Genomic DNA, 23,254 nt, shown 5'->3' on the forward strand with positions numbered 1-23,254 from the left:
TGATGCAACTGTCTCTGGTTTTCCTCTGTATAAACTTATTTATTTAAAACATTTCTATAGCCACCCTTCTTAAAGCTAAGCTCTGGGCATCTTATAATCCAAAAGTAAAACAATACATACTACAATAAAAACACAAGAACCAGTAAAACCAAGAAAAAGAAAAATCTGGTGCCACAACCACCCTTCCCTGATGTCACTCGCTACATTCTCAACCCACTCTGACCTCACCCTATCCCAACACTTGGAGGAATCCTTGTTCATCCTTGTTTATAAATCAGAACAATTTGTTTTTTATTTTCATTTTTATTTATTTTTAAAAAATTGAAAGCTAATAACAGGTTCCTATATCGGGCAGTTTGAGCTAGCAAAGACAAATTTCCAGTAAGAGCAGGAAGAGAAGTTTTGGCAAGCATCTGCTATAATTTCAACACAAAGCATTAGATAGGGATACTTGTACAGTGGCAATACTCAGCATTATTTCAACAAACCATTTGGCTAAATCTACATAAGACAACTTAGATGTTAGTGGAGTATGCTTGATCTCTTCTATAGTCCTGAAGTTTTTAAAAATCTCAAATGTATATAGTGCTTCTGAAACAGGATTTCTACTGCTGAAAAAAAGAATTTTAGTATAACTCTTAAGCTGTGAGAATCCAAGCTGCCTTTATTAACAGCTGGTGTGTGTTGGGTTGATGATGAAATGCTTCTACCTTACATTGTTCAAATTCCAGCTCCTTTGGTTGAACTTATATATATTCCAATAAGTATTAAAATAAGACGGCCTTCAAATGCAGCAGTTATCAAGTCCTGGAATCTGAAATGCATTAGCTCTCTCATGTACAAAGCTTTTATATTTATTCATTAGGGGACGCTCCAGTGTGACAAGGGAGAAGTCAATTTATGTAGCATAAAACAATGAATCCATCCGTGCTGCTTTGGAAGCATTTCTCCAGATAAATGCTAGTATAAAGACCATCTAAGCTGACATTATGAATATCTGACAAAGCATAATTTTAAATGTAAACAGGCAAAACAGGATCATTATCTCATATTAGCATTCCCCCTCCTGGTGCCCAGTTGTGTTTAATTACAGTTCCCATTATCCCCAGCCAGGCAGAGTTTCTGGATATTTTTTTCCAATTAATGAAACTGGGAGGAGGAGGAGGAGGAGAGGGAAATGGATAGGGCAGCTGTCAGCCCCCCTAGGCAGACCAAACCAAGACACAACACAGGAAGGCTAAGCCTGCTTTTATAAAGACAGGCTGTAATAGTGGAATCTTGTGAGTCAGATTGCATGGTCCCCATCCCTCCTTCTGCTGCTTATGGTTCGCTGAACCAGGGTGGTGTCAGCCTGAGGTGCTTCCTTATGTTACCGTGTTTCTCTGGACTGGAAAAATGGTTCTGCCCCCTTTGCCTAAGTTCTTGTCAAGGTCATCTTCCATATTCTCTACAGTGGCAGGCAAGAACATACTACACTTGGAGTAGTGTGGAAGAACCTTCCTTAATGCTTGAATGATTCTCAGACCAGATGAGGATTTCCTCAGATACGAACAGGCACTCTTAAGTACTGCATTGTAAAATGTCTCTAAGCTTTCCTGTTATTCATTGGTTTTGGAGCGTTTCCCTAGTTACATACCTTGTTTTGTGAACTCGCGAGGCATTTTTACAATCTTCCACCTACAGTGCTAAGAACAGAAGATTTGTTTCATTCAGATAGGCTTGATCTAAAGTAGTGAGTAATTTTACAACCTCAAATCCATTTGAGTTTTATATAAGTTATTCTGCTCAGAAGTGTAAAATGGGTGCTTCAAGAACCTGGCACCACAAGCCCTGGGTAACCGTATCTAAACCAGGAGATTCAACTGCTGCTGGTGTACCAAGATGGGATCTAGAGGTAGCCAGATTTGGAACAGAGTAAATGACTGCCACTTTAATTCTTTTGATAAAATAATAACTAAATGCCTCTAAACTTAAATATTCTGAGCATTTTGTTTCTATCATGGTAAGCTGCAGCTTCTTCACCAATATGACCGGTAGAACTTCTTGCAGAAAAGGTTACAAACCACAGTTCTAGGTTACATGTTTAAATCAAGTTAGAAAGTCTTTCCCCAAGAAACATGAGTGTTAAATAACATTTTATTTTAGAGAAGGTCTGTAAGGCAAAACGTCTAGGTCCCTCTTCAGAAAACTATTGTTGGAATTCTTTGCATTGTGAGTCTAACTATGTTTACTCAGAAATAAATTATGCCACATTCCATGGGACTTACTCCATGTCCCAATAAGTGTGCCACCCATGCTACATCAAAGCAAGCTCATTTAGACTCTTGTTAGAAACTCATTTCACTTTGCGAAATGGCTTCATCAAGAAATGTAGCCTGATTTATTTGCAGTCATCTCAGCCAAAAGATGGACTTTGGGACTCACTCTCACTCATATCTGAGCTGCCAATGTCTATATTAGGGTGTTTCATCAGGTCTGGCAGAGGAGGCATACTGCAGATCCCATCTGGTAGAGAATTACATTTGGTGGGTCCCAGGAGGCGGGCCTTCTCTGCTGTGGCACCCGGCTTGTGGAATCTTCTCCCCCTGGAAGTGAGATTAGCTCCATCCCTCTTAACATTCTGCAAGTCCCTCAAGACCTGGCTATGGGGTCAGGCCTGGGGCTTCCACGGGATGGGGGAGATTTTGTGATCGATAACATTAATATTATCCCCTCCTGTTGTGTGTGCTTTTTATAGTTTTTTACTTGTAATTGTTTTTATGTATTTATTCTTTTTAATTGTCGTACACTGCCCAGAGTCACTTTATGTGAGATGGGCGGCTGTATAAATGCGAGAAATGATAAACATTATAGATGAATTATTTTCTAAAGGGGAAAGTAGTTGTAAGAATCACAGATGCTTTGTGATGTTCACCTAGCTTGATTCCCTCCAGTCTCCTGCCTCCAGCCCCTTCCTATTTTCACTCTTCAGTTTCAGCTTCAGTAAGATAGAGCAGATGACTCTTCCGTGTACATATGTGTACGTGATGCTGACTCTTCTCTCCTGGTTGTGAAGCCCAGGAAGATGGTGCTGAATTGTTCGTGGTCTTGCTAGAATGAAAGCTTTTTCTTAAGGAGTGCATCCTGCGCTTAGGTCTTCCAAGAATCCATTCTACTCCAAACCTCATATTAAAGATACGTCTGCAATGACTGTTTTGCCGAGCAAGACAGGTTATTGACATTAGACATAATGTGAATGATAAATGCCTTAATAATATAATAATAGCAAGTTCAGAGCCAAGGTGGAGATCTCCCTTTTCCTCTTCCTCTCCCCTCTGAGCAATTGTCTGAAAGAGGAAGTTTGTACAGCTCTTGGGGTGAGCAGTAGAAAAGGAGGGACAGGTCTCTCTTCTCCTATATGGAAAAGATTCTTTTATGCCATATAGAAAAATGGGAACTGGACATTTTCCCCCCTCCCCTTCCCTATTGCATGGGTAGGGCCTCTACTATCATACATATTTCTTTTATTTATACTATGTAAAAAAAAAAAGAGAGAGAAAGCAGAGACAAGGCCATGGGGGAGGGGAGCTATCCATCAAGAGAAGAATGATCTCTGTCCCAGTAATAAATATCATAGCCTCACATGTCATAAAATTAAAGACTTGTTCACAGAAGTAGTTTTTAATCACAGTGCTAGACAATTCTTCATGGCTTGTTTGGGATCTGATTTATGCCCTGCTTAAAAAAACTACCCACCTATATAACCCCTGAGGTTACAAAGTGGTGTTAGCTGCTTATGTCATGCAAACCTCTTTGGGGACTGAGGAGCGACAGATCACGGTCGCCTGCGCTTCTGCTATTTGGATGACGAAAGTCAAAACATTCCACTGGCTATGCCAAAGATCCTGGAAAATTGAAAGCTCTTTCAAGCGTTGCTTTGGATATCAGCCACTGTTTCTCAACATTGCCTGGCTCTTGGTGTGCAGGCTAAGACATTCCGCAAAATAGTCATCAACCTTGGAGGATGTTTGCTTTTCTTTAAAACCCTAGCTTTCTTTAAGCAGCAAATATAGAACTGTCTCAAACGGTTCCTTATCATCTGTATTCAGAGTCTAGTTACTGTGAAATTGTTGGCTTTGGTGCATGGAATGCAAATGCAGAAGTGGAAAAAACCCACACTTACACGATGAAGACTTGTAGTTTCTTTAATTACCATCTTTGTAGACAGTATTTCTCGAAAGCGTAAATGAAAAGATCCAACAGATGCTAAGTATTAGGGTTGCTTTTTGCTTTTTTTTCCTCACCCAATGTGGCAGAAGTAAAATAAAAACATGACAGCATTTATTTATTAATATGGAAATGTTAGTAGCAGATTATTCTCAAGGTGAGAAACTGGCTAAGCGATAAAGACTTGTAGTTTGGTTAATTACTGCATCTTGCAGACAGAATATTCCTTGAAAATGTAGGCAGAAAGATCATTTGAAGGGATGCAGAAAATGGAGTTCCTTCCCATCGAATTTGGAAGGGTATGAATCCACTGGAGTTGGGCAGCCAATTAATTTAAATAATAATAATAATAATAATTTTATTATTATTATTATTCTTTTTCACCTGCCCTGAGGAAACTGATTTTTTATTGTTAATTGCTGTTAATTCAGCTCCTCCCTGATTAAATGACACATTCTTCTCTTCATCACAATATGTCAATTGTGGCAGTAAAATAGGGAGAGATGCTCTCAAGTCAAACCCATTAATGGGCAGGAAAGGCTTGACTATGGGTCCATACGTTGTTATTGCAAAGAACAGTAGACCAAGGGCCGACCAGCTGATTTGGGCTCACCTTGGTATTTGCCTAAATGTGTCAGGAGACGTAAGGCTCAGATGTGACATGACCAAGGCAGATACATGCCACGGACAGTTCCATTTCTTGGGTACAGAGCATAGGTAGGGCTTCCTTTTAGCTTGGCCCATTTTTAAAGTATAACATTATATTCCACTGTACAGAATAAAAATAGTTGTGCTGTTTCAGGAAAAGAGTCCTCCTCTTTGTTGCCATAGTTATTAATGGGTATATAAAAATGTCAGTAGAGACATCTGAGCTATCTCCAGACTCCGAGGAATCAATTAAGGATGGAGAAAGTGAAGGATGAGAAGAAACTGCAACAGCTTTGATGCTACCACCGTTATGGTCTTTGGGCCCACACTTTCCCAAGGAAAAAATATGTTCCGTGAGTTTACAACTTGACTATTTTATTTCTGTTTGATTGTATGCTGCGTTCACTGCCATGAAGATCACTGCCCTTTATTTTTATCTTATCTGTTGTGCTGATCCTATTTTTCAAGATCTAGAAAATTCTAGTTACTGGGTGGTGTAAATACACCATCAGTCAAAATGCTAGAGCAGTATTTCTCAACCTTAGCAACTTTAAGGTGTGCGGACTTCAACTGGCTGGGGAATTCTGGGAGCTGAAGTCCATGCACCTTAAAGTTGCCAAGGTTGAGAAATACTGTGCTAGAGGCTGCTTCCTTTTCTGTGTGTGTGTTTTCCAAGTAATAGGCTTTGTAATTCCCTTTTTCACCTGGCTTCTCAGAGGCCACAGATCTCCCTGCTATGAGACAATTTTATGCAAGATTCCTATGTTTATATTTTCAATAAAATTGCATTCATAATCATACATTTTTGTAAGCACATTTTGTAGCATGTTTGGGTAATCTCTTATTTTTCAAAGTCTGCTTCAGTTTTAGGGCCCAATTAGTCTTCTACTTGACTCAACCATCTCTGGGGCCAACAGAGAAGTGGAGTGTGGACTGACCTCTACAAATGAAGGTAGCGCCAAGGGAAACCTTTGCCCAAGATTAGCCAGCTTCTCAGACTGGCAACTGAATATTGAGATTTGACTGGAGAAGAGGGAGTTGGAAGTCATGCATCCCAACAGTGGAAATTATTTATGAAGGAAAAGGAAAACAAATAGAAAACTTGCAATAGCTAGTCTGCATTGTTTTTGTCTCATTGACAATGATAGAGACCCCAAAATCCAAGGTAATACAGTATTTGATAGTAACAATTTCCAGAGTCCTACAGTTCCACTAAAGGACAGAGAAAAGACCCTGTGACCACTCTAAGGGCACATTCACATGTCCCCCTAACTGTAGCTTGAGGATGCCTGGCAATTCTTTGAAGCAAATGCTACAAAACTTAACTCCATATTCACTGTCATAGTCAGCCCCACTAGGTAGACCAGACCAGGAAATCTGCTCCACAGGAAGTAGATTTCTGATTATGTTCTACCCCCTCCTGCTACTTATAGTTCAGTGAATTAGGGAGGTGTTTGAGGTGCTTCCAAATATCTGTCTGTTGTGGACTTATATATATAATTTCACACACACACGCGCGCGCGCACACACTGTATTGAAGAATTTTTTAAAAAAATTAAAAGCTACAGAAAATTTTAAAAATGATATAGAAAAACAAAAAAGATATGAAAATGAACAACATATAGGTCCAGGAAAAAAAAGAGAAAAAGAAATATTTAAAGAAGTGACTTCCAATCTTCTTTGCAGTAGTTACAAACATAGTTAATACTGTTTCTGCCCTCCCAAATTACATAACATAGTTCCCTTCTCCCCATTTATAGCACTTTTTCATCAGAGATCACCAGTTCATTTTTATCCATTTTCAGCAAAAAGTCCATAAAGGGTTTCCAGTCTTTTATAGAAGTAGTCATTGTCCCTTCCTAATCAAGCAAGTCAATTTAGCCATTCCTGCAAACTCAGGCATCTTCACAATCCACTCTTCCATTACGGGTATTTCTGTATTTTTCCATCTTTGTGCATATAATACCTTGCTGAGTTACCATATACATGTATAAAACCGATCTTCCACAAGTCTTTTCTAGTTGGCTACCCATCAGTCCTTGTAAGAAAAGTTCCGGTTTCAACTGAATATTAATTTTTTAAATTCTCTGCATCATCATAAGTATTTGTATCCAGTATTTTTTCACCTTTTCACAAGTCCACCATGGATAGTAAAATGTCTCTTCATGCTCTTCACGTTCCCAACAACAGCTGGAGGTGGATTTAAAATATTTTTCACTCTTCATCGCCCTGGCAATGGATCTTGTATATCTCCCTCAAGATCATCTTCCCTACTCTCTACAGCTATCTAGCTGATGCCAGGTGGGGTCTGAATTTCAATCCATGTTCAAGAGGGTTAAATGCCCCTTAACACATAGGAGAGAGATGACTTTGGCATGTAGGCATGGTCAGATGCCCCATTCTTCCTTCCTGTGGAGCAATGGCTTATAAGAGTAAACTTGAGGAACAGGAGGAAGAGCTGCAACCAAGACAACAGTCAGATAAACGAAATCTGAGTCTGAGGCAGAAATGTAATTTGAGAAGGCATCTCAGTCTTGATCCTCCCTAGTTCTCTTGTAGATAAAGGAAGGTGGGGGGAGGCGCATTCAGGCTTGCAAGATTCTGATACTGTTATCCTTTGTACTTTGGCACTTATAATTTGGTTATGGATTCCTAGTCTGGTCTACTTCAAAAAGCTGACATCTGGATAGGAAAAAAATGATCTCACAAAGGTGGAAGAGGAAGGACTGAAACCTCTAGTCGCCTGCCTTTGGGCTACAAGCTCTGGGAATTGTACCACAGAGATAATTTCAACTTTTTTTGGTTTTCATTTTACTCTTCGATATGCCAGAATAGCAGTACAGATTTTGGGAGCCCTATTTCACAGCTGGGGTTGGCGGGAGGACACCAGGTGAGGCGCCCCCTGGAAGAAAGGTGGCGGCAGCAGTAACTACTAAGCAGAAGGCTTCCTGGAGAGGAAGTCTGAAACCTCGAATCTTCAGCTATGATATAGCTAGAGGTAAAGCAGAACATTTAGAGAAGGGCACCAGCATCATAAAGAAAAATGGAGGAGGAATTTTACAAGGCACCACCAATTGGGAGAGGCAAATGTCTTCATTTTAGCCCAGCACATCAAGGTAGCAATGAAGGAAAGGAACCTTTCAATCACTAGCCAACTGCCAAAATGTCTTGTTCTGTTAATGCTGGGGAAGCTGGTTTCCACATCATTTAAAATATTTCTACATTACCTTTAAGAACAAAAACCTTTGCAGGACTGCTTAGGGAAAGAAATTCATACAATAAAAATTTGTTTTAATGTGGAGAAAAACACAACCTGGAATATCAGTTAAAACATCAGTACACTCCCCAGGATATTTTAAATCAAGAAAAGGATTTTAAAAAGCTGAACGTTGTTGCTTTTTTCCGGTTCCCACTTTTTTCCATCCAAAATGGAGATGTTGTGTTAAGCCATAGTGTGGTTTGTTTAATTTTGGCTTAACCTATGTGAACAAAGCTAATGTTGTAGTAGGTAAGGCTTCAAGCTTGGCATGTGCAAATCTAGCCAGTTGTGATTTTGCTAGTGAATCACACACATACGAACCCATGCGATACATGAACCCATACAAACGTGAGCCTGTGGACCCTGAGCACAATTGCTGCCAAAATGCACGCAGGTACATGCCGAATTGGAATACAAGACGGGCGGTGCACTAAACTAAATATCATGGCAGCGGCCAGGTTCTCATCCCTTAATACATTAATGCGATTTGTGTACTCTCGGCTTAGGATGCTGTGTGAATCCAATCATTTTGAGCTCCTAAGCCACGGTTTATGGCTTAGCCTGAGCCTGTTATGCGAATCCACCCGATTTGTTAGAATAACAAATCGGGCGGATTGGTTTAGCGCTTGGGAACCGAGCTAATAATTTTCTTTGAATAAACGGCAAGGGGGAAAAAAACAGGGACACGGATAACACTGCCCAGCGCCCTTAGGCAGACTGATGGCGGGTGGCAGCGGTGGGAAGCAGAGGAAAACAGGAGCAGGCGGGATGCAGCGTTAACGCGCAGATGAGAAACCGAAGTACGTACCGTACATCGCGAGCGATCTGCTGCCCTTCCTCGCGGTCTCGCACGGCTGCGCTCGGCCAGGCTGACCCACCTCGCCTCGCCCCGCCGTTCCTTTCCCCAGAGGGTGGGGGGTGAGCGCTGCCTCCTCCCCTTTTTGCACTCAGCGCTTGCCAAGGGGAGACTCGCTTCGCCCGGGCGCCGGCTGGGGGTGGGGGCGGACTCGCTCGGGGGAGGGCGAGGGCAAGCGAGCGAGAGCGAGAGCGAGAGCCGCCGCGCGCTACCCGCCGCCAGCATGTCTTCCAGCTCCAGCGTCAACACCCTGCAGCGCCTGGTGGAGCAGCTCAAGCTGGAGGCCAGCGTGGAGCGCATCAGGGTGAGCCGCCTTCCCGGAGAGACGGGCGCGCTTCGGGCGGGGCGGAGGAGGGCCCGGCCGCGTTTCCCCTCGCGCGCAGCCCGCGGCATCGCAAGCCTGCCTTTGTCCTCCTCGCGGAGCCGAGCACGGAGGCGCCGGGAGGGGAGAGCGCGGCTCCTGCTTTCATCCGTCCACGGATCGGGCGCGAGGCGAGAGCGGGGCAGCGACTGCGCTCCGGCGCTTGCCCCTTTGCTGCGAGGCCCCTTGGCTGTTTGAATGGTGGCTGCGGATCGGCCATTGCTGGCCGACAATCCAGCGGGCTGGCGGAGGGCAGGGCCGTTTTCTTGGCCACAGCGCTGGGGCTTTATTTAGGCGCCTCGGCGTTATTTTCGTACTGGCTCGGCCGGAGCGCTGCTCGTTTAGTTTCCCAAGTTTTCTCTTTGCCTCGTTCGCTGCTATTTCGAGGCTGGCGTCGAGGTGCTTTGCAGGCAAGGCAGCCTCTTTCGGGGAGGGTTCGTCCTCTCGCTTGACTGGCCGAGGTGCCGTAAGCCCGGGGTTGATTTTAAAGGTGCCTTTTTCGTGAATAGGGGGCGAGTTCTGGTATGAAATGTAAAGAAACGGCAACCGTATATTGTCTTTCAATGGTCTGTTTTGTCACGCGTTTCAAGTACGGTGGTGTGCTAAAAATGGACTTTATAAATGAACCGGGCGTGATTCATTTATCAAATCCATGTTGTGGCTTTAGGTAATTCTTGCGATTGTGTATGTAAGAGAGAAAGCACCTGATAGCTGCCTGTCCAGGTGGGAGAGGCTATAGTCAAAATGAGAACTTTGCCAAAAAGTCTGTATTTTTAAAAGGACTTTCCTCAATCTGGCATTCTTAAAATGTATTGGACCAGTTCCATAATCCTCAGCCAACTTCACTGTTTGAGCAGTTCTGAATTGTTTAAAATTTATTTTCTGCCAGCAGCAGAGTTTTAACACTCTTTGCTTATTTCTGTGGTTGCCTGTCCATAACTGCTTTTGAAATATGCCTTTCTTCCCAAGAATAACCAATAGAAAAGAGCTGGATTTACATAAACAGGGACTTGCATGTTTATGTAAATCAATATTTATTTCCATAAGCAGAGATCTCTTGCTAATTCTGCCCTTCAGAGGAATGGCGAACAGCAAAATCAACTTTCAGACTTTCTACAGATCTTCAGTATGAAATATGCTAATCAAAAGAAAGGATATCAACAATGTCCAGTTTGATAAATAGTTAGAAACAGAATTAGAGTTGGAAGGGGGTCATTTAGATCAGGGTTCCTCAACCTCAGCAACTTTAAGATGGGTGGACTTCAACTCCCAGAATTCCCCAGCCACCATTGCTGGCTGGGGAATTCTGGGAGTTGAAGTCCACCCATCTTAAAGTTGCTGAGGTTGAGGAACCCTGATTTAGATTTTCCAGTCCAGTAATCTGTTCAGTGCAGATTATCTAATTTGAAGCATCCCCAACAACATACCCATTTTATTTTTGAACACATCCAGTGAAGAGGAGTAATTGTCGAACTGTTCTTAGGAAGTTTATCACATCGGTGACAGCTCCTTTAAAGGGAAGAGCAGAATATTATGTAAGTTTGCTCCCATTGATGGAAGCATCTTCTGAGCATTCTTTGGCTTGGACTTTCCACCAGTAAGAGGAGGGGTGGCAGAGGACCCTTAAGCTAAGCTGATATTATCCCCCCTGTTTTTGCTCGTGGGCTTCTCTGGGTCTCATCAGTAAACAAAATACTTTGTTTCTGAAACATGGTTAGGATCCCAGGCAATGGTGATTAGGCACAATTAGTTTTAGAGGCTACCATTTGCTAGGGAACTCTAACCAAATTGTGTAGGTGTTTCTGTACAGAGAAATTAAAGTTCTGTATCCCAGCAGTATATAAATGAGTTGGTTTGTTTAGCCCTTCAGATTAAATTTTTGGATGTCCTCCAGTGTCCCAGAATTCCCATGCTAGTTCAGCATTCTGACACTTGCAGTCAGTGTAGGGAAAGCTGTTTCAAGATGTAAACCTTGTGTGACTGTACTGTATAGCCAAGGGTACATTTTACTGTTTTCAGTGGGGTTTACACCCTCCTTGTAAGAATTTTTATGATTATAGCTTTATTTTGGTTTTAGCCCCCATGAACATGTTCAAGGGGTTTCCTCTCCAATGTCCTGTTTAGGGAACCCTGGAGCCCTGCAAATTTGCTCCCAGATTTTGACAATGCAGTTAGCCAAATGATAAGGGTGTAATTCTGCTGTGTTTGAAGGGCAAAGAAGAAGCAGAGTAAGTGTATTAAGCATCCAATAGCTTTGATGTAGTTGTTTTTGTTTTAGAAAATGTCCATGTTTCTAAAATAAAAAAGAGCAGGACTCTCCACTAGATGGTCTGTCAGCACTATGATCCATGTACCCCTTGACCCAGAAAGCTTGGCAGCTCCTGTTTTAATTAGTGAATGACATGGAAGTGTGTTATACCTGCCCTATCTCCATCAGCAGTTTTAGAGGGGAAATATAAAGAAATTCCATTCGAACATTGCCTTGCCAGTGTTGGTAGGGGTCTGATTTTCTGCTTGGTAGTTCCAGACAAATCAGCCATCAATAGACACATAGACATAAACCACATTTACACACCCATTCAAAAGAGACAATAAAAAAGCTAAGAAGGAAACAAAAAGACCAGAACACCTCCTCTCCAGCAGCCAACACTCAGATAAGCAGGGATTAACACCAGACAAACAGTCAAGCAAGCAGAAAACAACACCCTAATCAAGGAACTACCAAGGAGAAAATCACACCCCCATCAACACTGGCAAGGCAAGATACTGCATATAAACAGGAAGCAAACCCCACATTCACTAGTACTGATGATGTTACCTACTTGGGTAATGAAACATCTGCAAGCAAACAACCAAGCTCAGAGAGCACCAAGGACTCCACAGTTAAAAGATTTGTGCTGGAGCCTAGATTTTGTCTGCAGCTCAAATGTGTTCTTTTGCATATGTATTGGAGAAAATTAAAATACTAAAAAAAAAAAAAAGTATCTTCTGTGTTTACATCTTCGGTACCTCATGAAAACTAGAGAAGTAAGCAGTGTCGAAAATTCAGGTGCATGGCCAGAGTTTGGCTAGTCTCTCACATTGACCTGGACCCACTTCCTTACATGGTGCTTCTACTCAATTGCCCAATTTAAATTGAAACAGTGTTGCTGATTTGAAGTCTAGGAGCATCTGTAAATCTGTAGGTGAGATAGAAGTGTAAGTAAGATAGAAAAATACTACCTAGAGGTTATACAACTGGGGAGTTGGGATACAAAGGTTCATTCTTCCTCTGGTCACACCCCCACTTAGAAATTCTGGCTCTACAGTGACACCTCTTTTACCTTTCTACAGAAAGAGACCCGTTACATCAGTGTTTTTCAAACTTGGCAATTTTAAGATATGTGGACTTCCATCTTCCAGAATTCCCCAGCTGGCATGCTGCCTGGGGAATTCTGGGAGCTGAAGTCTACACAGCTTAAAGTTGCTGAGGTTGAGAAACACTGATCTAGAGGGAGGAGAAACTCCCACTCATTCCTGATGGTGAGTCCATCCTTCCACACTCCTTGATTTCAGATTGCCTTCTTCAGAGGCCACAGAAACATACCTTTTCATTCAATTCTGTTGAATAGTAGCCCCCTTGACGTGCTCTCACACTCCCCCTTTCCTGGTGTTGATAAAATTGATGTAAACCTGGCAGTTTCACCAAGCGGGGGGATCTGTGTCATTATTACTATCCCTTCAGATGTTAGATTAGTTTTTATTGTTTTGACTATGCCCCCCCCCCCAGTTTTATATTGTATGGTGTTGCTATCAATTTGATTTTAAAAAATGGCTGCTGCTTTATAGACCCATCTATCCTGTGCTCTGGGTGTTGGGCTGAACATGTGCCAAGTCAGCTCAATTCAGTTCATGTCACCATGGTTAATGAGGCTGAAGAAACAGAAGGCTATTTCTCTAGGGTGGTAGATTGCAACATAAATAATACAGAAGATTTTCCCATTGTTATGATGAAAGACCAAAGGCTTTGCCATCAAAAGAAGCCGTTACATCAACCAGGCCTGAAGAAAGCAGGCTGCAGTTAGAGCGACCTGTTCTTTGTTTGTCTTTAGATTTTGTTCACTATTTTGATTATATTAAAATAAATGTTATAAACAAAGTCAGTCCTTCAGAAACAGGCAGCTGGAGACAGGCAGAATGTTGGCCCTCTGGATCCTTGCTTCATTTTTTTCAGAGAAGGTAATGTAAACAAGCATAATTACTACAGGATATTTAATATAACTTTGTATTCAGGCTTTTAATTATGCAGAAGTGGACGAAAGGCTGAATGGATATGTGTTATGATGTAGGGGAAAATGTTTAAACCTACAGAGGAGAATGTCCATCCTCTTTGTTCCTAACCATTTTGGCATAGGCCTTGCACAGTATTCTCTGAAAGAAAATATAGCCCTTGGCCCATTATAAATCCATTACTCCTATTCTAAAAATCTTGCCATCTGCCATCAAATAAAACAGCCCCTCTCCACTAATTTTAAATTAGTGAGGCTCTTTCGCCCTCTGTAGTGTACTTCAAAAACCACAATTCTGAATGAAATCGCTGTGTCCTCAGTAGAGGTTAAAGAAAGGAAGAGGCAAAAACATGGTTTTATGAGCCAAGTTCTAATTCCCAAAATGCTTACTCCTCTTCCAGTTCTCATTTCTTCATAGTCAAGAACTCAGCCAGAAGACTCATGACATCAGGATAACGAGGCCCACAATCATTAGGTGATGTTTTCATGAATGAGTTACTTTCAAGCACAGAACTTTATATTGAAGACTGTAACTATCCTCCTTTAACTCAGTTGATTTTCATTAAGCATGATCTGGGTGCAGAGCCACCCATGTAAATTGTAGCCTTCAATCAGCTGGTGGTCATTATATCACTGCTGGAAGTTTGTCCAAGAAAGGACAAAATCAGAGAAGGACTGTTAACAAATGTTATTCATTCCAAAAGAGATGGACCCCTTTCGGTTTTGCTTTATACCTTTTCTGCTTGCTAACTTCGGGCCTTTTGTCCTACTTTCCTCTTTCACATTAGTTCCAAAATCTGGACCCATTCACTTCTCTAAACAGGTGCCCGTCCTTAAAATGTGACTAGGGCCAGGCAATAAAACACCCAAGAATGATCTGAGAAGGAGCAAGCCGGTTTCAGGGAGGGATGGTAGATGCTCAGTCAGTGCTTTATCCTTCACTGTTTCATTTTAAAAAAAAAAACATTAATTACCCATGGGGGATCCTCTGTGTTGTCTTTATTGATTTAAAGGCAGCTTTGATTTGATCCCTAGAGCTTGGCCTTGGGAGAAGGTGGCTGCTCCTCCTATCAGTTGATGCCTTTTGATGCTCAATATGAAATTACACAAAACAACGTGATATGGTTTGGCTGAGGTACTTCAGGGTACCTTTCACCTATACGCTGTGTCCAGAAAGTGGGGAAGCAGACCTATATATATTTTTGCACACCTTCTTTGATATTTTTATATTAAGTTGCTGGTTGAAGTTTTAAGAAAGCCCAAGTTTCAAATCCACCCCCTTCCAAGCAGTAGACCTGCTTCTACGCTTCTATACGCTGATGATGCAGCAGTCCTCTCCTTAGTGCCAGCAAGCCTGAAAGGAGCCTCTGTGTTCTTGCCCATTATTGCCATGGGAGCAATAGTTACTCATTACAATAAGTCATGAGTAAGCAGTCATCTTTTCTACAATGCCTGTTACTCACTGCCATTCTTGGAAAATTAATACCATATATACTTGGGGATAAGCTGGGAATTTTAGGTGCCAAAGTACACCCAAAAAATCAGGTCTGGCTTATGCGCAGATGGGCATATCCATGAGTATATATCGTAATACTTTTTAAAAGTACTCATGTTTCCCATATATACTCGTAAATAAGCTCATCTGTGTATAAGTAGACCCTCAAATTTTTAACCAAAATACCATGAAAAATGTGGGTCAGTTTGTCCATGAGAGGCACATTTTTCATGGTATTTTGGTTAAAAATTTGAGGGTCAGCGAATCCTGCACGGTTGCAGCATCCCACAGTCACGTGATCGCCATTTGCTGGCTTCCCCATTGACTTTGCTTGTCAGAAGTCAGCAGTGAAGGTTGCAAATGGCAATCACATGACTGCAGGATGCTACAATGTCATATCTGCTAGGTGGTTGCTGAGCGCCTGAATTGCGATCACATGACTGGGGATGCTGCAGCAGCCACAACTACGAGGACCTGTCATAAGCCCCCTCATTCAGCACTGTTGTAACCTCAAACAGTTGCTGAACAAATGGTCATTCAACGAGGACTACCTGTATATGATAATATTGATAAAATTCAGGTTTTTTTAAATATTGGGGCACATTTTTCCCAGCTTTGATGACCTGAAATCAACAGCAAAGGGGTTCCTCACTAGGCCTACCCTAACCCTAACCCTTGTAAACTTTCAAATGCAGTTTGGTGTTTCACTAACTGTAATGGCTGTAATTGTATCGCAATTGCGATGACTATTTTCAGAGCCAGTGCTATTAGCCACGTTTATATGGTGCTCAGATTTATTATTATTGTAACATAAGCTCTGCAGAAGAAGTTCAGTTTAAAGTTTGAGAGCTTGGTTGCAGTATCAGATTTCTTCCTGAGATTGGAATGTGGCCTAATTTCTGTGGAGACCCATGTGCACCTTGGCCACCTGAAATATTGGATCAAGTTAATATTTTTTGGCTTCCCTGACTTTGTAGGGCAATCTGTGAAAATGCCTGTCTACATCGCCAGAGGCAGGCATCTTCATAGATTTAAAATATTATGGGTTATGAGTCTACCATCTGCCTTTGCTTGGCCCTGAGAGAACCTGTTCTGAGTTGAAGTGAAGTCCCACCACACTGGTATCCAGCGTGACCTACATTCCTGGGTGGAGGAGGTTTGTTTGCCAAGGATGTAGCAAACATTCTCTGCCTGTGCCATTGAAGAGCTTTCATTCTTGCCCACTGCAGTGTTTTGCCAACTTCTCAGTCACATCCCTGCATAAGAAGAACTTTGCCCCCTGCTTGCTGGAAGAAATAGAAAGCCTCTAGTGTGCTTCTATATGGCTTGGTGAGTCAAGCTAATGATGTATTTTCTAATCCCCTCTCGTGCCAGCTCAGAGGAAGAGATTATTTTCCTTTTAGCTGATAGGTCACCAGTTATCTCCAAAAGAGATTTGATGCAATTGCCATTGTTACCAGATACTCAACTGTTTAGCAGTTTGAATCACTGTGATATTTCTTATTTAAGCAGTTGCCTATTACATTCAGTTATCCATAATAAGTTTGTCTGTTTTCCAGTATGTTTGTTTTGGTCTTTGACCATAAAATGAATACATGTACTTGATCTTGCTACAAGGTCATCCAGATATGCTACCCTATACCCAGATGACCTTGTAGCTAGATAAAATAGATGTATTTATTTCTATGGTTAAAGACCAGTATCTCTATGAGAGCCTTGTTAGCTTGGAGAGGAGGTTGGAATCTATTTTGAATTGATGGCTCCTTTCTTGGGTTTTACAGTGATCGGGATTGAAGGGGGAAAAGGTGATTTGGAGTGTGTGGTGGCACTCACATAGCAACTCTGTAAGAACCTGTATCCCTTTCAGGGGCAATTGGTGGGGGAGAGACAAATACATAATTAGGCACAACTGCACAATCGAAGCGCCGTCCCTTTTCAGTGTGTGTTGCATGTGTTGCATGCACACAAAAGGAACAGCCTTCTATTGTGTGGTCACATCCATCATATTTATTTTTTAAAACCAATGAGGATGTCGCTGGTTGTTTCCTGGGCATGCATAGCATGCACAATCCCAAGAAAAGACACCTTGGGTTGAAGGAGATGCCAGCCGGTGCTACCTTTGCACTTACGGGTATTCTAAATTATCTTCTTCCCTTTGAATCCAGATTCCTGCACAGACCTAAAGGCTTCCTTTTAAGATCCTCCAGAGGCCCTATATGATTCTGGCCTTTCCATAAGAGTGGGCAGAATCGAAGCTGAATTAGTAAACCTGCATCAAACTCCCTATATTGCATTTTTAGACATAGATACACAGACGCTGGGTTTTTTTTCCCCAAAGCCTAATTGCAGCACGGAGAGGATTTTTATCTCAATAGAGTGTGTTGATCATATGAAAACAAAACTCTTTCTTCCCTCTCCAGTTGAAATACCCTTCTCCATACCATCATTTCCCTTCTAGATTTTGACAGGAAAATACCTTATGGAGATATCAGGACTACAGCTAGGGGCCTGTTGGTTTTCCTGATAGACATCTCTTTATTTTGTTTGTGTGGTGCTCATTGAATGATCAGCCTCAAGGCACACGTATAAATGTTTAATTTTTGAAATAGCACCTAGGAAATTTCAGACACTTTATCAGTAGTAAGAAGTATATTTCATCATACAGAATTCTGTAAGCACTCCCCACTGAAATGAATGGGAGTTGTATAAGGACAGCACTGTGCTTTTGTTGAATTAGGTAGGTAGAATGCTAATTGTGCTTCTGAAAAATAATGGGCAAACAAGACAAAAGTCCCCCCCACACACACACACATAGCAGACATTGCCTTCTGTGCTGCAAAAAAATAGCATCAGTACATGGATTCAAGCTTTCCACACTAAACAAAACAGTAACGCCTAGCTAATACTTTTATTAAATATTGTTTTTAAATATTATATTGTTATAAATTAAATTTATTAAACATTAAATATTCTATTAAATAATATTGAGAGTTGTTATTATTATTAATATGTGCTTTGCTCTTACCCACTTCCATCCACCAGAAAAATGAATGAAAAATACAATACAGGGCACTTTCAATCTAGGCCATTCAGTTGCTAATAAAAATGCAAGTTTTTCCCCTAAATAATTTCCTGTGAATTGGAGGTGGGTGGGCATTTACACAGAGTAGAAGGGGCTCCTGCAAATGGCTGCCAATGTTGGTGTGGATGCTTTCGAAGATTAGTTTGAGAGGACCTCATCCTTGCTTCAAGAAGGATGCATTTCAACCTTTTTGATTTAGTCCCTAAACTGGACTTTTCTCTTTTTTCCCCCTTCTCTGTCTTTTTAACCAGTTATAGTTAGCAATTCAAGTGGAGCGTGGCTGCATCTCTCAGTCATACACCTAGACATTTATGTGTGAGGGAGGCATCTCCTTGATTGTTTCAGCTGGAGTTAGCAGCATAGACTGCTTTTGGAGGAGAGAGTCATCTTAAATTCAGGGTTACTTATTTTTAGATAAATATAGGAAGAAAAATGTCATTTCAACAACAACAATGACGAAAACCCTCCAGCCATAAATTGATATAGTATGTAGTGTTTTTTAGAGATATTTCTGGTGATCTCACTGAGCTTCTGGTCTGTGATTCAGATACTCTTCCTCCCCCCACCCCATGTGGTTCGGTCTTTGTAAATCTGTGAGAGCAAGCATTTTCATGTCAGCGTGTCATCTCCCACTGCTCACTCTAGATAGGAGTCGCCCTTAGGGTTGATGTTTCCAGGTCCACTTCTTGTTTTTGGATACTGGTGACTTTAAATACTCATGAAACCAGCACTGAGACATCTTCAAGTAAGGCCATAACTGATTAACACAGAGCAGAAGAAGAATCACAGTCCTTCTTGCGGAAAGGTAAAATAATGAGTATAATTATATCAAAAGGGCATAGTTGTTGGTGGTATCTCAGATGTGCAAGAGTCTCCCTAGAGGTTTGCTTGGTATGTTTCTGATGTATTTTTCCACATCTGGCCTGTTAAGCAGTTTCATCTTCTTTCTCGCTTTTAAGCTTTCAAAGGGTGAACCTTTTTCGTTTAAGGCTGTGTTTAATTTTTTTTTTTTCCAACATATTGAAAAGAAGTTATGTAGAGGGGGTCAAGATTCTTTATGTTTGTCTCTCAGCAAGATAACGGACCAAAAACTGAATAGAACAGGAAGGGGACTGGCTGACAAAGGAGAGATCAATTTTGAAATAGCTGGATTAGACAGGGAACTGTGGAGGAAAACGTTTCTCCAAATTCCCTCAAAGCATCCCTATAGCACTTGAGCAGTGGCTTCAAATGTTGGTGACTGTTCCATTCTGAGCCTTCTTTGTGCTGATCACATAACCAGAATGGAGCACATGTGGCCCAACCCTCTGCTTCCCAGTGTGTGCAGTGATTGATTAATTGACTGATTATGGTGTCGTCAAGTCAGCGTCGACTCTTAGCAGCTATACAGATAGATTTTCTCCAGGACTGTTTGCTCCCAACCTGGTCCTTCACGTCTTCTAATGGAGCACTCATTGCCACTGTAATTGAGTCCCAGTGTCTATGTACATACAGACATCCATTTATTTATTAAACATTATTATTTTATTTATTAAACATATTTCTGTGCTGCCACAATCAAAAAAAAGACTCTCAGCAGCTTACATAGAAAGCATGTTCTGCATTCCTTACAATTATTGCCTATCCCTTGTCTTAAGTCATCAGCCTAGCCCTTCAGCTGTTTTGTTCAGCTAGAACTCCCATCCTCCCTAGGCATTGTTAAGCTGCCTTGAGGTTCTCCATCTTCCCTTCTGAAGCAGCACAGCCACTAATACTGAAAAGGAAGCATGTCAGGGTTTTTGAATCTTCAGTTAATACTGGTGACTTCACTCTTGGGGTATACAGACCACCAGACTTTCATGCCAACTTCTAAAAAGACCAGTTGCCTGTCATTTTCTTGTGTTTTCTCTTGTGCAGGTCTCTCAGGCAGCTGCAGAGCTTCAGCAGTATTGTATGCAGAATGCTTGCAAAGATGCTTTGCTTGTTGGAGTTCCAGCTGGAAGCAACCCATTTCGAGAGCCCAGGTCCTGCGCTTTGCTCTGAAGACAGGTAGAAGGAAGTCCGTGGCTGTGTTAAATACGTAGCGTGCGTGTGCGCACACCTGTGCGCGCGCGCACTCTCTATTATATTTATATTATATTATATTATATTATATTATATTATATTATATTATATTATATTATATACTTTATTTACACAAATTTGGGGGCTTTCGTAGTGTAATTTTTCCTAAAAACATGAGTGGGAATAAACAGCTGCCCTTGGGGACCCTGTGGTGATGAAATCCAAGGGTTCTCCTTATCCTGTATATAAAGGAATAACAAGAGGGTACAGAGTGTATATTTTTCTGCTGCATTGCTCTCCTTTCCACAGGAAGTATGTGGAGTAAAGCAACCTTTGTGGTGAGCATTTTGCTACCCTAATGCAATCTAAGCTATTAAGTTTTGAAGGATATCACTTTTTAATAAAAACATTTTTTTTTTCATGTTTCAGGAAAGGTTTTCTGAAAGTTCTCAAGTACAAGAAGAATCCCAGAGGTCTTCCTTGTTTTCCAGACCAACACTTTCTCTATGTAGGGCCCAAATGGTTTCTTTAGATATTTATTAGTCTGCCTGACTGTCTTAGTAAATGGTTAGATCTTTTGCTAATATAAAGCATTTTATAAGGAAAAGCTTTTCCTTTTGTAATTGAATCAATATCCTTTCTTTAGTCATCTGAGATGTTTACATTTAGAAAAGGACAATGCCAATGATGTGTTTCTATTGTGCCTGAATGAAACATGTATTAGGTACCTTCTTACTAACAGCTTTTTGTTTTCTGATCAGAGATACTTTCAAGTAGGTTTGATCCAGGCAAAGTTGACCTTTTAAGGCTGCAGTTTTACACATATTTGTTAATTGTGAATAAATGTGATACACTTAACAAGGGAGCTATATCTCCCAGTTGATACAAGTAGAACTTCAGGCATATTCCCATTCTAAAACTGAGGCTCCTTTAAAAATACTTTGCATTGGTTGGGGGTACCCAGTTGTGAAGGGAAAGGTGCTTCTCTGTCCCAATTGGCCCGAATGAAGACGATGCATGTCATGTTTGGAGGCATTTACTATAACCCTCTTGAGCGCCCAAGCCGCAGTTTTTCCCAGAAATATAAGCTTGCTCTTTAGCTGTTCAGTGGATTAAGAGGAACAGAACTGTATGGGTATCTCTCTCTATATATATATCTTGCCCTCCCTTCTGTTTGGAGTGGCGAGTACAGGTACTCTCCGGGTTAAGAACACCCAGGTTCCAGACAACTCATAGCTAAGAACGGAGCCCATTGTAGCAACATTCAGATTAAATACACAATGATTCGACTTAAATACACAATGGTTCGAGATAATTACACAATACTATTATACAGTATTATGCAATAAAACTGTTCCGGCTTACATACAAATTCACCTTAAGGACAGACCTTGGGAACAGAACTCATTCTTAAACCAGGGACTACCTGTATGTGATTGAGAGGTACAAGAGGAATCACATGTATCATCTTCCCATTTAAGTTGTGCACAGTGCCCCATTTGCAGCTGATTGGAACTGGGAACAGCCAAGGAACATGCTGATAAGCTCCTTCTCATGCCAGTCTGTGAGGGAGGGTTAGTACAATGAGATTAGGATGCAGGGAGGGGAGAGCTAAACTGTCTTAGCCTGGTGCACTGAGGTCACAAAGGAACAGTGTGAGAGGCTGCACCAATTCCCAGCGTAGGACCCACCAACTTTGACCAAATCTACCAATCACATGGCTCCTGACCCTTTACAACATGCACCCCTTGGGGAAAAGTGTTCATCTTTGCCATGTGTTAAGCTAAATGTTCTTTACAAAACCATTTTTCTACATTTGAAATCAGTTGGTGACAATTTATAGAAATAGCGAATACCACCTGTAACGCAGATGGATTTCTTTCTGCACGTTCACCGCAGAAGTTCTGGCCTTTCTTTATCTTTGTGCTTTTGCATGAAACTGTTACCTTACAGAGAAAGCCTGCTATCTGGGGCAAGGTGTTCCAATGTCAAAGACTCCAAAGGATCTTAAAGCCCTTCCAGATGTCTGCAAGCCTTATGAAAGAGAACGAGAATGGGGCTTTCCTCCACCCCTCATTTCTAATTGCTTTAACCGTTTCCCTCTCATTGATGAAAAGAGTGCTGCAATACAGGAGAGAAAACACCGAGAACAGGATGAGTTTGGAAATGTATTAAAACAGTGTCAAAAGCGGCCTGAGAATCATCCATTTCTACCGTGTCAAATATCTGCAGCAAGATCCCTCCCCTTGTGTTGGTGGTTTCTCCTGCTGCAGTTATAAAATACATTATTCAGTTTCAGAGTGAGGACATCTGACAAATCCTATGCTCCCCAAGACACCTTCATAGGGACTATAGGATCGTAACCTTAAAGTATGCCTACTTGGCAAATAATCACTGATAATAACACTACAATACATACAATGAATTTAGGCCAATCCACAAGCAAAGCTTTCCCAGCATTTGCAATATTACTGGAACAATTTACTTTTTTTTTTTCTTTTTTGTGGGTCAAGTGTCTTTGATTTTGGATTACCAAGCACTTTTATACACACTGTTTACTTTTAAAAGAAAGTTCTTTTTGGTTTGTATTAATATATTAAAAGCTTTAAAAAAATCTTTTCTTAATTACTGGGATCTTTTTGTGGCATGAAAACACATTTGATGGAGGGTTCTGAAATATAAAGAATCTGAATCTTAGAAAAACAGAAGATTACATCTTCCTGAGCTACCTCCATATTTCAACTTCGTAAATATGTCTGTGACAAAAGTTAATAGCCTGCCAAGAAATTACTATTCTGCCCATAGATGCCAATGTCAGTCTTTGCGAGTGCACAAAGAGCACCTGCTTGTATCGAGCCCACAAAACTTCCATATTGCCTCTCCTAAAATGTATTTATAATTATTGGGAGGTGAAAGGCAAATGGCCATTGCAAGCCTTTCTATCCTATTCTTTGGAGGTGCAAATCTCTTATTTGGATTTTGTATATGTTCTCTCTCACTCACACACACACACAGACACACAAATCAGTGGGACAC

General features: G+C 41.3%; 1 protein-coding gene and 1 long non-coding RNA gene across 2 annotated transcripts; one reads left to right on the plus strand and one right to left on the minus strand.

Annotated features, from left to right (window-relative positions):
- Positions 1-4,168: 4,168 nt before the first annotated feature.
- LOC148213849 (uncharacterized) lies at positions 4,169-9,049 on the minus strand. The gene is made up of 2 exons (XR_015793672.1): positions 8,922-9,049; positions 4,169-7,536 (listed from the first exon to the last, which is right to left on the minus strand). It is a non-coding gene; the product is annotated as an uncharacterized LOC148213849 (long non-coding RNA).
- An 85-nt stretch (positions 9,050-9,134) lies between these two features.
- On the plus strand, positions 9,135-22,622 carry GNG10 (G protein subunit gamma 10). Its single transcript, XM_088129792.1, has 3 exons — positions 9,135-9,273; positions 20,072-20,203; positions 20,648-22,622. Exons 1-2 carry the CDS (start codon positions 9,193-9,195, stop codon positions 20,195-20,197), a joined length of 207 nt encoding a protein of 68 aa, XP_087985918.1. The 5' UTR covers positions 9,135-9,192; the 3' UTR covers positions 20,198-20,203; positions 20,648-22,622.
- The last annotated feature ends 632 nt before the right edge of the window (positions 22,623-23,254 follow it).

This window comes from Python bivittatus, unplaced genomic scaffold, assembly GCF_059951505.1.
Source record: "Python bivittatus isolate LINGU-HERP-01145 unplaced genomic scaffold, Pbiv_v1 ctg000850_np1212, whole genome shotgun sequence".
Classification (NCBI taxonomy): domain Eukaryota; kingdom Metazoa; phylum Chordata; class Lepidosauria; order Squamata; family Pythonidae; genus Python; species Python bivittatus.

What these genes read in the sequence shown, in the direction of transcription:
- GNG10 (XM_088129792.1), top strand. Translation starts at nt 9,193, where the DNA reads ATGTCTTCCAGCTCCAGCGTCAACACCCTGCAGCGCCTGGTGGAGCAG. An exon ending in CCAGCGTGGAGCGCATCAGG is followed by an intron (nt 9,274 to 20,071) that starts GTGAGCCGCCTT and finishes TCTCTTGTGCAG; the next exon opens with GTCTCTCAGGCAGCTGCAGA.